This window comes from Rutidosis leptorrhynchoides, chromosome 1 (assembly GCF_046630445.1).
Source record: "Rutidosis leptorrhynchoides isolate AG116_Rl617_1_P2 chromosome 1, CSIRO_AGI_Rlap_v1, whole genome shotgun sequence".
NCBI lineage: Eukaryota > Viridiplantae > Streptophyta > Magnoliopsida > Asterales > Asteraceae > Rutidosis > Rutidosis leptorrhynchoides.
The window spans coordinates 357,817,914-357,834,707 of record NC_092333.1 but is presented as its reverse complement, the minus strand read 5'-3'; the positions used below and the strand labels follow the sequence as shown (position 1 = coordinate 357,834,707).

The window sequence follows — 16,794 nt, the reverse complement described above, 5'->3', positions numbered from 1 at the left end:
CCTTACCTGCCCTCACGGCAACTCACACACTTCCATCGACATCACCTTCATCCAATGCTGCTGCTGCTGTTGTTCCCATTGTTACTTTTCCATCATCACCCTCTCGTTTACCACATTTTTATGATGCTTTGGAGCAAGAATATTTCAGTCGTATATTTTCTAGAGTCAATCTTGATGTTCTTCGACGCACTTCGCTTCAAGCATTGTTTCGTGCTCGTGTTCGATATCCACTTACTTCCTGCTCTTCTCCTTTGAGTCCTCACCATGATGATGAACATGACGATTCTGATCCTCAGAATAGCCATGAGCGGGAGATAGGAGTAGATGGAGAATATCTATCGGTGAACATTTCAACCAAGGGTGGTGATGTGAGGTCTTCATCAGCTTCACAAGCTCAACAAGTTCAGACAGAATCAGAAATGGTTTCTGCACATGATGAAATTGATGATAAGGAGCCTGAGCTAGTTATAATTCCAATTGTTCATAAAGAGGCTGATAGTGGACCAGTAGATGAGGATTTGAACTTAAGTGATTTTTATCTTGAAGAGACGGATGATGATGGGTTTGTCATCTTAAGCAAGTTATCTTCAGTATCTTCAATTCCGGAAGATGTAGAGATTGTAGATGAAGGGAATCCTGATCCAGTAATAGAAAGTGATGATGAAATGGATTCTTATGATGACGATGAAGTCAATCTTTATGTTGATCCAAATGAAGATGATATCTTTGATCATATTGAAGATGATGATTTTCCAAATGATGATGCAACAAATCCTACTGATCATTCATCGAATTCTACACCCTCATCGAGTTCACATCCAACAAATGCTAATGAAAGCTCAACTTCTGGTACATCTACATCAAGTGGAACAGTAAATTCCAAATTCAAATACAACCATGGAATATTCTTTAAGAATCAGGAACAAAGATTGTTATTGGGAGTTGAACATGATTTTATAACGTTACGAAACACATTCATCGAAGAAAATGCTTACAAGATCTTCCGCATCAAAGATATACCAAGGAGTAAAAGATTTACTTATATAGGTCCACGATTGCTTCCAACAAGTGAAAGGAATTGGTATGAGTTTATGTGGAGGAAACATATCAACAAAGATGAAGATGATTTGTGGCTTCAAAGAAAATATCGTATTTCAGAAGTGTTGAATATTGCTCGAGTCGGAGTAGAGATAAGTGAAAAGAAAGACGTCATCAGTCAGTTCCACGTTATTAGAGAAGATGAGAAAAAGTACAAGTTCACAGAAGCAGATTTTCATAATCTTGATATGCTTGACATCATTCACATCTACAACTACCTCAGTATCATCACCATTCGACCTTTTGCTAAAGCTCAAGCTTTGGAAGCTGTGAAAAGATATATGATGGAGACAATTGAACTGATGAGACGTGAAGATTTTCAAATAGGTCTCGAAGAAAATAGGAAAAAGATTCGAATAACGTGTCCGAATCAATTTACGGAGGGACTGAAGGATATGAGGATGTTTCAAATGCAATTCGAACCCGAAGGGTTTGTATTTGTAAATTCTCAAAAGGAAAAGGTGTTCATTCGTACTGAAGAGCTGAACAAATATTCAGATGGAACACTTAAGGCTGCACTGAAGTATCTTAAAATTCGTCAAAGCAAGGTTGATGACTTTGATACAAAAATGGGTCTTGGAGAGTTTATAAAGCATATCAGAGATCGTTTAAAGCTCCGAATTCGTACAAGACAGTTTGAGATTCTTCGTGGCCAGAGAAAGAGAAGGTATTTCAAGGAAATGGATGAATATCTATTACATGAGGGAGATCCAAGGAAAGCGTGGGGAGTCTGGAAAACTTCTAAGCAAATTTCAGAAAATCAAGCAGAAGTTTCAAAACCAGATGGCTCACGATGGAAACTAACGTTTGGACCTCTCAAGATTTCACAATAGGATTATATTGTAAAGTTCACATTTAACACTAAGGGGGAGATTGTTAGGACCCCGAAGTTGTATAGTGTTAATGTGAATTAAGCTTAAATGAAGGTTCCTTAGAAGAGGGCTGTATAAGGAACCTAAGTAGTCCTAATTAGATAGCCATTGTATTGTAACCGAGTCTTAAAGTTGTGGAATGTAATTTTACCGATTCTCTCTCATACCGAGTCTTCTTCCTATATACCGAATCTCACTCTATCTTATCTTTTCTCTCAATCTCAACATGATCTGACCTATCATATCATATATATAGATTACAAAGTAACCCTAATCGACCTAGAAACCCTAACAGACCCAAGCCCACAATCGGGTTGGGCCGCTAATCTATCATCTAACAGCGTGTACCATAGTTTTGAGAGGTGCAAAGAACGATATAGCAGCCTTAAAAGTAATATCTACTCTTTTACAAGTGTATTTGATTACTCAGTTTCTATTGCTATTTTACTATGCTTAGGACCAGTTGAATCCAAGTTTTACAGATACTGCATATGGTGTTATGTACATCAGTTACTCTAAATGGTTAGTGTTTTGAAGATATTTATTTATTCATTTATTAAGCTTCTATTCCCCACTATAGAAAATGTGAACAATTGTTACTTCTTCTGACTAAAACGTGAGGAGTTGGTTTTTTTTTTTTTTTTTTTTTTTTTTTTTGAAGATAACATGATTTCTTTAATTAATTACTCTGTTGATATGTATGATTTAAAATCATGTATGTGTATCTCTGTTGTTATATTCATCCTTCTTCTTTCTTTAAATTCACTCGGAGGTTTGTGAAATCATGCATCTGCTTTATTTCATAGCCTGAGGTAAAATCATAGCTTGAGCGTGCTTAGTCTTGGTGCAACTACACATGGGGTTTTTCTTAAATTATAAGATTTTAAATTAATTTGATAATTTAGTTGTTAAAAATTTGCAGTTAACATATCCACACCAGGTGTTAAATCCTAACATGATTGTCACTTTTGTTTGAAATCAGGTATGTGTAATCTTTGTTGTTATCTTCATCTTTTTTCTTCCTTCTTTCTTTCTATTCACTCGAAGTTTTGTGAAATCGTGCATATGATTTATTTCATATCCTGAGGTAAAATCATAGCTTGAGTGACTTAGTCTTGATGCAGCAACACATGGGGTTTTGTTAAATTTCAAGATTTTTAATTTATATCGATAAAAGGGTTTCTATTTTTTCAAGTTTGTTACTTATTGCAGGTTTGGTTGCTAAAAATCAAGTTAGCATATCAACACCAGGTGTTGAATCCATGATTCTCATGTTCGTTTAATAAACTTTTTCAAATACACCCCAGGCAATAAATGAAATATGTAAATAATTTGTTAAGGTGATTTCTATATATCTTATTAGCTTTGGAATGATTAGTAGTTGGTGGAGGATAGATGATGCTACATAAAGTTTGGCAAATGAACGTGTAGCTATTGCAATTTATAATCAGTATGTTTGATTAATTTTGTATATTTTGTTACATCTTTAAATTACAAGCATTCTGGTGTTTTCTCAATTACTTGCGTTGATTTTGTTTGTTGCTTTGATAATAACCTATTATGATTCACTTTTTGGCTTCTTGGTCTGAAGTTTCGCATATGGGTCAAGTTTTTACTCATCTTTCTAATGAATCTTCTCTGCCCATTACTTTAGGGTATGCTTTTTTATTTACTTTTTATATAGTAGATCATTGTTTTGTATGTTTGGTTTTGTAAGTAAATGCATGATAAGTTTTGTTGGTGTAGTTTTGCATACTTATGTTCATTTATTAGGATGTAAAAAATGGTCAAATTGTGTATGATGACCTTATGTTTCTCGGATGTCTAAATTGGAGTATATTGTGAACGAGTTTATCAGTGTTTTTTAAGGATTAGTACCAGGTCGCTTCATATATGACAACTATTATAATTGGGTCACGGTATGTAAGTTGATTGGGTTAACTTTTATGGGAATAATAAAACAATTTGAATTCATTTTAAATTGTAACAAACTCTTACTCGAATATGTGTTATTAGTGTTACTATAAGCAAACACTGCAAGTCACAATGTATATATATGTTTTACGTTTTAATATATGTTTTTATAACCATTATTTGGTTAGTCTTTCTTTTTATGTTTTTTTAATAAACCCGTGAATTCACGGGTCTTTGAACTAGTTTACTATATACCATAATAGGATCAATTAGCTACGGTGGTTTATCAATGTTTATCAATTTTGTTTATTTTTATCAATTTGTTTATGAATGTTTATAAGTTATGATGGGTTTTTTTTTTTGTTGATAAAATTTTGTTAGTTTGTATCATTGAGTGTATCAATTTTGGCTGATATAAATTTCCAAAAATTGAGATAAAAAAAAAAAAGATGCATGACATGTCTTCTAGATAAAGGTATAATTATACTCTACATAATACTCATTTTTTATCCCTGAAAAAACATGAAATAAAATTAGAATAGATGAAAACAATTGTCATACTCGGGCCTCGGCACGTCTGATTGAAAGATTCCAGGATCTTTTTGAGAACATTGACCTAATCCAAACCATTGAACAATGAAATATTGCACCAATACCTAAACAAACCGATGAAAACCAAACGACGTCGAAACAATGGATGTGCAACAATTAAACGAACCAAACTTATGAAATACACAAACAAAATCCCTATGATTGGATATACACTCATGATACATACATACATTACATACAACGAATCAAACAAGCTGACTGGAAAGAAAATGAAGGTTGCTACGCTTCTAATTAAAAGATAATAAACTATTTTCTATAGTTTACCTTTTCTTGCGAAGGATAAAATATTTCTAAGCTCATCAAACGGTACAGCTGATCCTACCAAAACAAAAGAGATGTTGGTGCAAAGCATACTAATGTGATTATTTGCAACTTTTAAAGAGTGAAATCTCGGGTGTTTAGCCTTTTCAAATAAAACACACACCCTTTTTAGTAACAGAGATAAACGTTCTGTATTTACCATACATTCTACTACAAAAGGACCCAACATTCATTAAGGTACAGCATCATTTATATCTATTGCTATTATTTTCTTTTGCATAACGGATATCATACCGTCCACATATGCTCTAATATAGTAATCTTTCTCATTGAATGACGTTGACTTGCTTACCGGCCTCTCCCTGTAAACCATAGTCTGTAAACACCATCAGAAAAGTATTAGAATGTAAACACCATAAGTGTGAGTATCTGTATTTTTCTCCCACTCCAACTGCGAAGGAGTATAAAAATGTAATTAGATTATTAGTTAGGTTCATGGGCCCAACCCAATTGTACAGATGGGCCATTAGGGTTTACTTAGGTATTTGCATTTGTACTCTACAAATATTGTATCAGTACACGATAATCTACAGGGTTTACATTAATCTACAAAAAGGAGAAAGAAAACACTAGGTTAGAAACGAGCTGATATATAATATTCTCTGTTATACAATACCATATATGAGCAAGCATGCTAATTGGTCAAAAGACAAAACTGGCTGGGTTGACCCACCAACACTTCTTTTTTCGAACGAAGAAAGAATGTTTTTATAAGGTTTTCCCTGTTCAGGTTACCCAAAAGGACGAGTATTCCCGACCTCATACTCGAATATACGCGACCCAGCCAAATTACTCCATGTCCGTTTCCAACCCATCTCTGGCCAGCACAAGATTCGAAGAACCTACGACTTCTTGCAACGAAATCACGGCCACGGCTGGGCTATCTTGTGATGGTTAGCTAACATATTAATACTGTATTATTTACAAACGAAAAATTTCATCGAGTTTCAATCCAATTGACAAGTTTCATAATTTACTCGTTTGACACAAAACAACCAAATTCAAAGGATTTTAGGTAAACAAGTCAATTTTGCCAACTCTATTTTAAGAACATGGGCCTACATGAATGCCAAGGTATGCACACGCATATCCAACCTGTTTATTATTGTGTTTGAATAATAAACTTACCCTTTTGTGCTTATGCAATATTATCTAGGTAAAACAGAGAGCATACCAGATGGTTCCGACAGGATGTTTTAGCAATATCCAACAAGATTTGATGATCTTCCAACAGTTGCAAGTCAACTGTCTGAGGATTTACAACCGGTTCAGGTTGAAGACTTGAAGACACTGAATTATCAACTTCATTACGATCCCCTTTTACTAACAATAACTCAATCTTGTTGGCTTCCAAATCATTCATATGAGCAACATACTGATTACAACAAACATAACAGGAACAACATCATATACCACTTGCAGAAAAAATCATACTCAGATATATAGGAAAATATTCAGTTTTTAAAAAGCCAACATCAAAGAATATGATTTACCTCACGGATATTAAAAGTTGACATGGTTGACTTGCAGCAAATGTACGGCTGTTGCAAATTAGGTATGTTTTGTTCATCCAAGGATAAGAGCTTGAGATTGAAATTTAACTGGAGAAAAGCATATTAGCATATAATTATAATTATAATTATAAATATAAAGTCTACTTAAAAAGAGCACCCATAAAGTAAATTACCATTGCATACATGAAATATCACATTTGGCCGGGTTGGTCAAAGTCAAAGTTAGGTCAAAAAAATTTATATTTTTTAAAATTAAATTTTGTTCCATATAACTATGTTTGAAAAATATAAGTTTTATATTTGGAATATTTAGGTATAATATAATATACTCCATATATGTTTAATTTATTTATCACCAAAAGTCAACGTTGGTCAACCCCCAACTCGTCCCCGGCTCGTGACTTTTACAGCCTTGGTTAGAGCTATTTATTAGTAACAAGATATTATTCAATATTACCTTATCATCATCATTTTGTGGTAGCTTCTGGAGATGGTCAATCAGCTTGGGGAGTTGACTACTACTTGTATTTTTAACACCACTACTACTTTGACTACCATGGCGCGTATGACTCCGGCTGCCGCTCCGAATGCCGCCACAACCCCACGTCAGAATTTCTGGGCTGCCGCCAGTGCTAACATGCACACCAATCGGTTTTCTAGAACCTTCTGCTTCATTATTATCACAGCCTCCATTTGCAGATTGACATCCGACCCTTCTTTTGTACCGTTTCGGTAATACGTGTTCATCTTCTGATGTTGAAGATCGGCCTGCATTAACCTCATTATCAGAACCTAGCGGTTCGGTAGATTTCCGATTCCTTTTTCCCCTGAGATTTCTGTTGTTCGTCTGTGATCTTCTAATATATGCAGCGGCTGTCGCTTTAGCGGATGCACGTTTTTTGCCGAGTGCTTCTAATTGGCGACGGGAAGTTTGGGCAATCGATGCCTGAATCTGTCCACATAACTCAAATTATTCTAGAATAATAAGATTAAATTGAAACAATGTAATGATACTGGTAAAATACAATTAATTAATTCAACTATTAAATTCACCTGTTCATTTCTAGCTTTTTCATCCTCACTAAAGGTCAATTCCTGTTATCCGAAACAGCAGTTTGGACAGTTTAACATCATAGAAAATATATTTATAATGTGACAACAACAACAACAACAACAACAATACCCAATCCCGCGCCTGCGAGGTATGGGGGAGGTAAGGTGTAGACAATCCTTCCTCTACCCTAAACTAGAAGAGAAGTCGTTTCTGTTACCACGAGTCGAGAGAATTCTCCACCCACGGTAAAGGAAATTCATCCCCCTCTCTACTCCAGGGTAGAGAGATTGCTTCCGTGAGGACCTCCGGCTAAAAAAAAGACTCTTTTTTTTTTTTTTTTTTAAAAACTAGAAAATAGAAATTAAAAAATAAATTAAAACATACAAAGATGAATAAAAAATAATAATAAAAATAATAATAATAATAATAATAATAATAATAATAATAATAATAAAATATAGGGGGGACGCCATGAAAATGGTAGAATCAGATTTTCATGGGGTTTAAAGCATGCCTAAGAATCAATTTAGGCTCTGAGCGGCAGTCAAGACGCCACTAAAACGACGCTTGTCGTTGCCTCAATAAATAGAGCCAAAAGACCTTGTGGACAGCAACTCGAGGGCATGCCGGGTGGAAGTTGTTGCGCAAGCAAAGAGCCAACCACCCTTAGCAAACCAAAAACCACTCATGCACCTTTACGGTAGACACCCCCGAAACCACCCAACTAAGAGGAACCAACCAAGTTCTAGAGCAAGGGAAGTCGTCCTCAGCCATAATGGTCCCAAGATGCACCGAGCGATGCGAATCACTTGATCATACATACATGCATACATACGTACATACATACACACATATTTATAATGTGAATGATGAATAAAATAAGTACAAGTATACCTCTTCCTCATATTTATCTATGTCAGGGTACAACAATGCAATGAGGTTATCGAAATTTGGATCATCCCTCAAAGAGCGCCGGCTTGCACAATGAGCACGACAAGCAGGGCATTCATTGTTCCTGTAGTGTATCAAAAAAAAAAAAAAGTTAAGATACAGACAAGTGAATTGACATTCTAAAAGTAGTAACACATTTTAATACGTACCCGAGTCTCATCGATTTATCAATGCACTCTCTACAAAACCGGTGTAAACATTCTAAAACCTTTCTGGTCTTCCGAAGTATACCTATTAAATGGTAATTAGTGCATCTATTTATACTTGATGTCTACAAATATTGAAATATATTGTGAAAAATAGTACCTAAACATATTGGGCACTGAACGGAATTGCGAACGTCAGCCAATTTTACATAAACAAACCTGCAACACATTTCAAATACAATAAATTACCGGAAATCTATTGATGAAAATATGATGGTGGACTGAAAAGTAATGATCAACACTATCTGTTTCAACTAATTTTGGGAGCATAAATAAACTGTCACGCCAAAATAGTTTGTGAGGTCATCTCGAATTACGCCTTAGAGAAAAATTTGCAGAGGGAATACATCATGCATTGTAAAATTTTCAGCAAATGCAAGAAGAAAAAGAAAAATGATGTTGGAGAGGATTTGAAGATCCATGTGAGAGTTGTAGCCACAAAAGTACAAATTTTGATATAATTATATCATATGATGATAAATAATACTTATAAAGCTGAACCTATATTTACAGGGAGTCTAGCTTTCAAAGCATATACATTATAGAATAGGTATGAATACTCATAAGCATTTTTTTTTTTTTTTTTTAATAAGAAAGTTTCATGACAGAAAATGAAGCAGGGTAGATAAGCAAAAGCAGGCAGAAAAGGTTTAGTGATTTTTCTATTAACATGTTTTATTATTTATACCCTCTTCAGAGGACGAATTACAATGTTCAGCTTTTTTTAAATCAAATGCCTCAAGTCTTGAACAAATTGAGAGCTAATAATTACCAACTTTGGTCAAAGGAAAGAGTCCACCACTATTAGTACTTTACACCACTCCCTATCATAACTAACATAACTGAGCTTTAACAACACCACATAACCACTACACGCTTTCACTAACCTATAACTAAACAATATACGGGCACATTTTAAACGCTTTATATACACGCAAAACACAAAAGCATCCACCATCACCATCACCATGTGACTATGGTAAAAGCTTATCGCATTCCCGTTCCTATGGCGTTATATGTTTGGCGCTCATTTGAATCGCAAGACTATCGATATACAAAGGCGAGTGTATGTTGAAGCATGTGGGGTCCTTTGACCCCACTATTTTCTACTATAAATTCTACTAAACTCTTATAGACACCACTAAAATGAAAGATAAATTTAACGATAGCAACCCATATGTTTTTAAAATAAATGGTTTTTTGAAGTAACGGTCATTTTTTGAAAAATAAATTACAAAGTACCACTCAATTTGCATAGGACCCATTGAGTTTCGATCATAGATTCACCATTGTCCCTATGGCTCCGCACATAGGGACCGGTCTTACGAAAAAATTACTCGAGTGCCTAAAAATTACAACGTTCAGCTTTTATCTCAATCAAATGCCTCAAGTCTTAAACAAATTGAGAGCTAATAGTGTTACCGGATATGGTCAAAGGAAAAAGTCCACCACTATTAGCACTTTAGGGAAAAATAACTCTATGTTTAAAATGCATTCTCCCAGTAATGTTATTCAAACAGCTCGCAAATTGCAACAATCCCTGTGTCAATTATACTCGTTCATTTTATAATAAATTCACTATAACTGTTCGCCTATATTACTATTAAATACGTATAGACATAGATATATATAGATATAGATATAGATATAGATATAAGATATATATATAGAGAAAGAAAACACACTCTTCACTATCACTAGAACTGTAGGAAGAAGTGCTTTCATCATCATCATCATCGTCAGCATCAGATTCCGCTGTAATTAAGTTTATAAATTGAGTAATTAATACAAATATGCAACAGTAACGTATGTAAATTGTACGTATAAGAAGTATAATGGTTAACAGAATTATATGAATATAAAAATGATATAATTATAACACCTTGTTCCTGTGATTGTACGTCGTCGTTTAGAGATGCTTCCGGAACGTTCTGTTGCGGTTGTTGTTCATCTTGATATACTGAATCGTTTGAACCGTTTACATCAGGCATTGACTCGATTCGCCGGAGGTCAAAAAACAAGGATTTTACGGTGGGGAAAGATATACAGAAGAGATGGTAATGTGGGACGGTGAATTAGCTTTTTGTATTTGTATTGCAACTTATTTAGGGATTCTTCCAATTTATATTCTTGATTAAGCGTTGAATGAATGACACGTAGCTACTCGTTAGGGTAAAATGCTAAATTTAATTTGATAATAAATAAATTATAGTTTTCTTCACAGTTTATTTATTGTACTCCGTAAAGTTTACTAAAAACGGAATTTTTTTAAGTATAAATTTAATTATACTATACTTTCCTCCTAATTTAATTTAATAGTTAGGTATTTATTTTTGCCTTGTCTTAAATAAATATCAACCTTAATATATTAAGATAAGAATAATGAGTTAAATTTTTTTATAACCTTTATTTGAATATGTAAATAAAAAAGGTGGGTAAATGTATAGAGTATAACTGTAAAGTAACAAAAAAATAAAATGTGATATGATATTTCTTGAAATGTGTATTTTTTATGTGACTATTATATTGAAACGAAAAGAGTGATCAATTATGCAATCTAAATATTAGGGGACCTGTGAAAAGGCCTAACCACATAACGCCTAGATATTATATATGGGCAAAACACCCGCTTTCGAAGACATCATGAAGGCATTTTTCAAACAACCTAAAAACATCAACAAATATGAATCTCCTACAAAGAGGCTAATAACTTGATGCGTAATTATGACTTTAAAAACGCAATTTAGAACAAATTTTCTTTACCCAACAGACCTGAACAGAAAACTCTCAATTTGTAACAGTAACGCCCCAAAACAGAGTATAAAACTCTGAAAATAAGAATATAAAATGTAGTGACCCGAACTTTTCCATGTTTATTTATATTAAATGAAATTGATAATTTACATGATTAAATGTTTTCAACATGTTAAGCAATCAAACTTGTTAAGACTTGATTAATTGAAATAGGTTTCATGTAGACAATTGACTACCCAAGTTGACCGGCGATTCACGAACGTTAAAACTTGTAAAAACTATATGATGATATATATATGGATATGTATATATATAGTTAACATTATATTATGATAAGTAAGTATCTCAATAGGTATACTAACAATGAGATATATACATAAAAATGAGACTACTAAGTTAAGAAACTCGAAATGATATATATATATATATATATATATATATAACGATTATCGTTATAACAACGTCTTATTAAATACATATGTATCATATTAAGATATTGTTACACTATATTTAACATGATAAAATGATAATTATATATATCATTAAGTATGTTAACAATGAACTACATATGCAAAACAAGATTACTAACTTAAGAATTTCGAAACGAGTCATATATGTAACGATTATCGTTGTAACGACATTTTAATGTATATATATTATATTAAGATATATTTATACATCATAATATCATGATAATGTAATAATTTAACATCTCATAAGATATAATAAACAATGGGTTAACAACAATAAATGAGATCGTTAACTTAAAGGTTTCAAAACAACACTTACATGTAACGACTAACAATGACTTAACGACTCAGTTAAAATGTATATACATGTATTGTATTAATATGTATTGATACACTTTTGAAAGCCTTAAAAACACATATCAAAGTACTTCTACTTAACAAAAATGCTTACAATTACAGCATCATTCATTTTCATCAACAATTCTACTCGTATACACCCGTATTCGTACTCGTACAATACTCAGCTTCTAAATATATTTACTATTGGTATATACACTCCAATGATCAGCTCTTAGCAGCCCTTGTGAGTCACCAACACATGTGGGAACCATCATTTAACATCTAGCATGAAATATCTCACAAAATTACAAATTAATGGGGCCTATATGGAGACTACAAGTTCACGTGAAGAATGGTACTCACAAACACATTCACTTTGCAATTTTCTTGAATCAAATTAATCTCTCTCAAGTGTTCTTCCATTGTTCTAAGTGTTCTTCATCATCTTCATCAAAATCTAGCTCAATCTAGCTCAAAAATCCAAACATAAAACAACTTACAAAACAACAACTCAAGAACACATCAACAACACTTTCAAGGTTACTAGCTTACTTCCAATCTTGCAATTCCATTTCAAGTGATCATCCAATCTCAAGAAATCTTTATTATTTACAGTAGGTTATCTTTCTAAATCAAGGTAATACTCATATTCCAACTTTGATTCAATTTCTATAACTATAACAATCTTAATTCGAGTGATAATCTTACTTGAACTTGTTTTCGTGTCATGATTCTACTTCAAGAACTTTCAAGCCATCCAAGATCCTTTGAAGCTAGATCATTTCTTGTCACTTCCAGTAGGTTTACCTACTATAGTTGAGGTAGTAATGATGTTCATAACATCATTCGATTCATATATATATAACTATCTTATTCGAAGATTTAAACTTGTAATCACTAGAACATAGTTTAGTTAACTCTAAACTTGTTCGCAAACAAAGTTAATCCTTCTAACTTGACTTTTAAAATCAACTAAACACATGTTCTATATCTATATGATATTCTAACTTAATGATTTAAAACCTGGAAACACGAACAACACCTTAAAACCGGACATACGCCGTCGTAGTGAAACCGGGGACTGTTTTGGGTTTGATAATTAAAAACTATGATAAACTTTGTTTTAAAAAGTTGTTCTTCTAGGAAAATGATTTTTCTTATTAACATGAAACTATATCCAACAATCATGGTTAAACTCAAAGTGGAAGTATGTTTTTCAAAATGGTCATCAAGACGTCGTTCTTTCGACTGAAATGACTACCTCTTACAATATTGACTTGTAACATGTATTTCCAACTATAAATCTATACTTTTTCTCTTTAGTTTCATAAATTTCAGTTCATTATGAAACCATATCAACTTGAATCACTCAAAACGGATTTAAAACGAAGAAATTATGGGTAAAACAAAATTGGATATTTTTGCTTGTTGTAGCTACGTGAAATTTGTAACAAATCTATACAAATCATAACTTAACTAACTTATATTGTATTATACTTGTATTCTAATATATATATTATGTAATCTTGGGATACCATAGACATGTATACAATGTTTTGACATATCATATCGACCCATCTATATATATATTTCGGAACAACCATAGACACTCTATATGCAGTAATGCTTGAGTTAGCTATACAGGGTTGAGGTTGATTCCAAAATAATATATATACTATGAGTTGTGATCTAGCCTGAGACTTGTATACACTGGGTCGTGGATTGATTCGAGATAATTTATATTGATTTATTTTTGTACATCTAACTGTGGACAACTAGTTGTATATTACTAACGTTGGACTGCTAACTTAACAAACTTAATTCATTAAAACGTAATGAAAAATATTGTGAATATATTTCGATCATACTTTGATATATATGTATATATTTGTTATAGGTTCGTGAATCGATCCGTGGTCAAGTCTTAATTTTCGACGAAGTAAAAATCTGTGAAAGTGAGTTATAGTCCCACTTTTAAAATTTAATATTTTTGGGATGAGAATACATGCAGTTTTATAAATGTTTTACGAAATAGACACAAGTAATCGAAACTACATTCTATGGGTGAATGATCGAAGCCGAATAAGCCCCTTTTTGCTTGGTAGCCTAAGAATTAGGGAACTAGCCCCTAATTGACGTGAATCCTAAAGATAGATCTATTGGGCCTAACAAACCCCATCCATGGTTGCGGATGCTTTAGTACTTCGAGTTTTTTTTATCATGTCCGAAGGATGCCCCAGAATGATGGGGATATTCTTATATGCATCTTGTTAATGTCGGTTACCAGGTGTTCACCATATGAATGATTTTTATGCATGCATATTGTTTACAAGAAATGAAAATATGAAATCTTGTGATCTATTATTACGATTTGATAAATATATAGGCTAAACCTATAACTCACCAATATTTTTGTTGACATTTAAAGCATGTTTATTCTCAAGTGATTAGTAAGAGCTTCCGATGTTGCATGCTAATTTATGGACAAGAGTTGGAGTCAGCATGCTTGTATAATATTGTTTAAAAACTGCATTCGAAGACATATATTGTTGTGTAATATTATTGTAAATCATTATATAATGGTCGTGTGAAAACGCTATATTTCAGATTATCATTTTTGATAATCGTCGTAATATTTTAAAGGTTATGGTTTGTTTTAAAATCGAATACAGTCTTTGAAAAACGTCTCATATAGAGGTCAAAACCTCGCAACGAAATCAATTAATAAGGAATGTTTATAATCAATATGACGGGACATTTTAGTTGGTATCCGAGCGTTGGTCTTAGAGAACCAGAAATTTGTATTAGTGTGTCTTACTGAGTTGTTAGGATGCATTAGTGAGTCTGGACTTCGACCGGATTTTCTTTAAAAACGATTGCTTAACATTTTTTGTTGGAAACTACATATTATTAACATGTAAATATTATGTGATATATTAATCTCTTAACGTGTTTGATATTGTGTGATAGATGTCTACCTCTAATACAAATCCCATCGACTCACCTAATAATAATGAAGAGTCGAATATATTTTGGGAAGATTCACAAATTTCCAAAGAGGAACCGGAAGAGGAGGAACCGGAAGAAGAGGAACCGAAAGAGGAGGAACCGGAAGAAGAAGAGGTTCCGGAGGAAGAAATATTAATACCTACGGTAAAACATTAAATAAAAGAAAATCCTCAACCAATGGACCAAAATTAAAAATGGTCAATGGTGTTTCCGCTAAGGAAGCAAAAATATTGGGAAAATTACCAATTTTCTGATGAATCGGATCCCGACAAGGATTTCGATGATGTTATAGAAATTACTCCAACTCAATTTAATAAGGCAAAAGAGAATAATAAGGGAAAGGGCATTAAAATAGAGAAACTTGATTTCGACCCCGATGAACTTTATGTGTATCATAAACGCTCGTATTTCTTACATTTTAACAATAATCCGGGAACATCTAGGCCACCAGGTTTTTCTAAACCATTTGTGAAAATGACGGATCGTATTAGAGGATCACCATGTATTCCTAGGAAATTAACCAAACGAACCAAGTCCGAAGAAGAAGAAACGAGTGAGTCGGAATAAAGAGTTGTAATCATGCTGTGTAATATATGTATTGTTGTGTGCTTGTACTTTTAAGAAATATGTAAAAATTACTTGTATTGTTTGTTAATCGTCTTTTACGAATCTAATCCTTGTTTATTTTACAGTATAAAAACAAAAACAAAAAATGGACGTTAAGGATAGACAACCAAAAATTTTAGAAGACCTACCAGGGGATATGATTGATGAAATCTTGTCTAGAGTCGGGAAGAATTCATCAGCACAATTATTTACGGCGAAAATAGTTTGTTGAACGTTTGAAAGACATTCCAGGCATGCCTTAGTTTATAAAAGGCTTTCCTTTGAAAGATGGGGTATATCACACTGGGGAGACTTTAAGTTACGCCAAGTTTTCTTTAAGGCATTTAGTGCGGGAAACCCAGATGCACTTTTACGCTACGGGTTAAGAACCTATTTTGACTCAACATATCTCAACATAGGACTCCGTTCTTTAGAAATAGCTTCTAACATGCAACATAAAGAAGCATGTTATGCTTACGGGTTAGTAATGTTCACTTCTCACCAAATTGAGAAAAAGAACATTGGGTTGCAACTTTTAAATAAAACATTCCCACAAGTGACGGATTCGGTAGTTGAGGTGAGAAACAAGGTTTTTAGATTGTTACGGGGCTATTGGGCATTACGTAACCCTCGTCCTTTTGATGACATTACAACATGCTGCCTAGCCAAAGGTCACAACGGTTATTTTCCACAAGACCAAGGATGGGAAATAATACTAGTAAAACCCGAATGCATGACTTGTTTCTGGACTTATGAATTACGTGTTTTTATTGCCTTTGCTGAACAACTTGTGTATTAACTAGAATTGTCTTCGCAACTGCCTTGTATTAAAGTTATTGTGTGCTATATTTCATACTATATGTAAAATAGCGGTATCGTAAGTTTGTAAAATATTGTATAAAAGTTTGAACGCGAAATATTATTGTAATCAGTTTTTCATATAGAATTGTAGTAGTTGAATTGTATATTAGCTACTAAGTATGAACTTAACGGGTAGGTACTACCCGAATGAAAAATTATAAAACGCTAATATGAAGAAAAAGCTTTAATAAATAAGTTCATATTATGCTACGA

At 33.1% G+C, this 16,794-nt stretch overlaps 1 protein-coding gene and 1 long non-coding RNA gene across 3 annotated transcripts; one reads left to right on the top strand and one right to left on the bottom strand.

Annotated features, from left to right (window-relative positions):
* The first annotated feature begins 2,625 nt into the window (after positions 1–2,625).
* LOC139870803 (uncharacterized) lies at positions 2,626–3,443 on the top strand. Its single transcript, XR_011766614.1, has 2 exons — positions 2,626–2,952; positions 3,183–3,443. It is a non-coding gene; the product is annotated as an uncharacterized lncRNA (long non-coding RNA).
* Positions 3,444–4,688: 1,245 nt separating this feature from the next.
* On the bottom strand, positions 4,689–10,618 carry LOC139870791 (putative E3 ubiquitin-protein ligase RING1a). 2 transcript variants are annotated; one of them, XM_071858572.1, is made up of 10 exons: positions 10,425–10,618; positions 10,228–10,297; positions 8,643–8,701; positions 8,486–8,567; positions 8,280–8,400; positions 7,385–7,426; positions 6,789–7,277; positions 6,311–6,418; positions 5,992–6,192; positions 4,689–5,133 (listed from the first exon to the last, which is right to left on the bottom strand). In XM_071858572.1, the coding sequence occupies exons 1-10, from the start codon at positions 10,531–10,533 to the stop codon at positions 4,990–4,992; spliced, it is 1,425 nt and encodes a 474-aa protein (XP_071714673.1). In that variant the 5' UTR covers positions 10,534–10,618; the 3' UTR covers positions 4,689–4,989. The 2 variants fall into 2 exon arrangements, with proteins under 2 accessions (XP_071714673.1, XP_071714668.1); XM_071858567.1 differs by having other exon boundaries at positions 4,691–5,133; positions 6,789–7,283.
* Between the last annotated feature and the right edge of the window lie 6,176 nt (positions 10,619–16,794).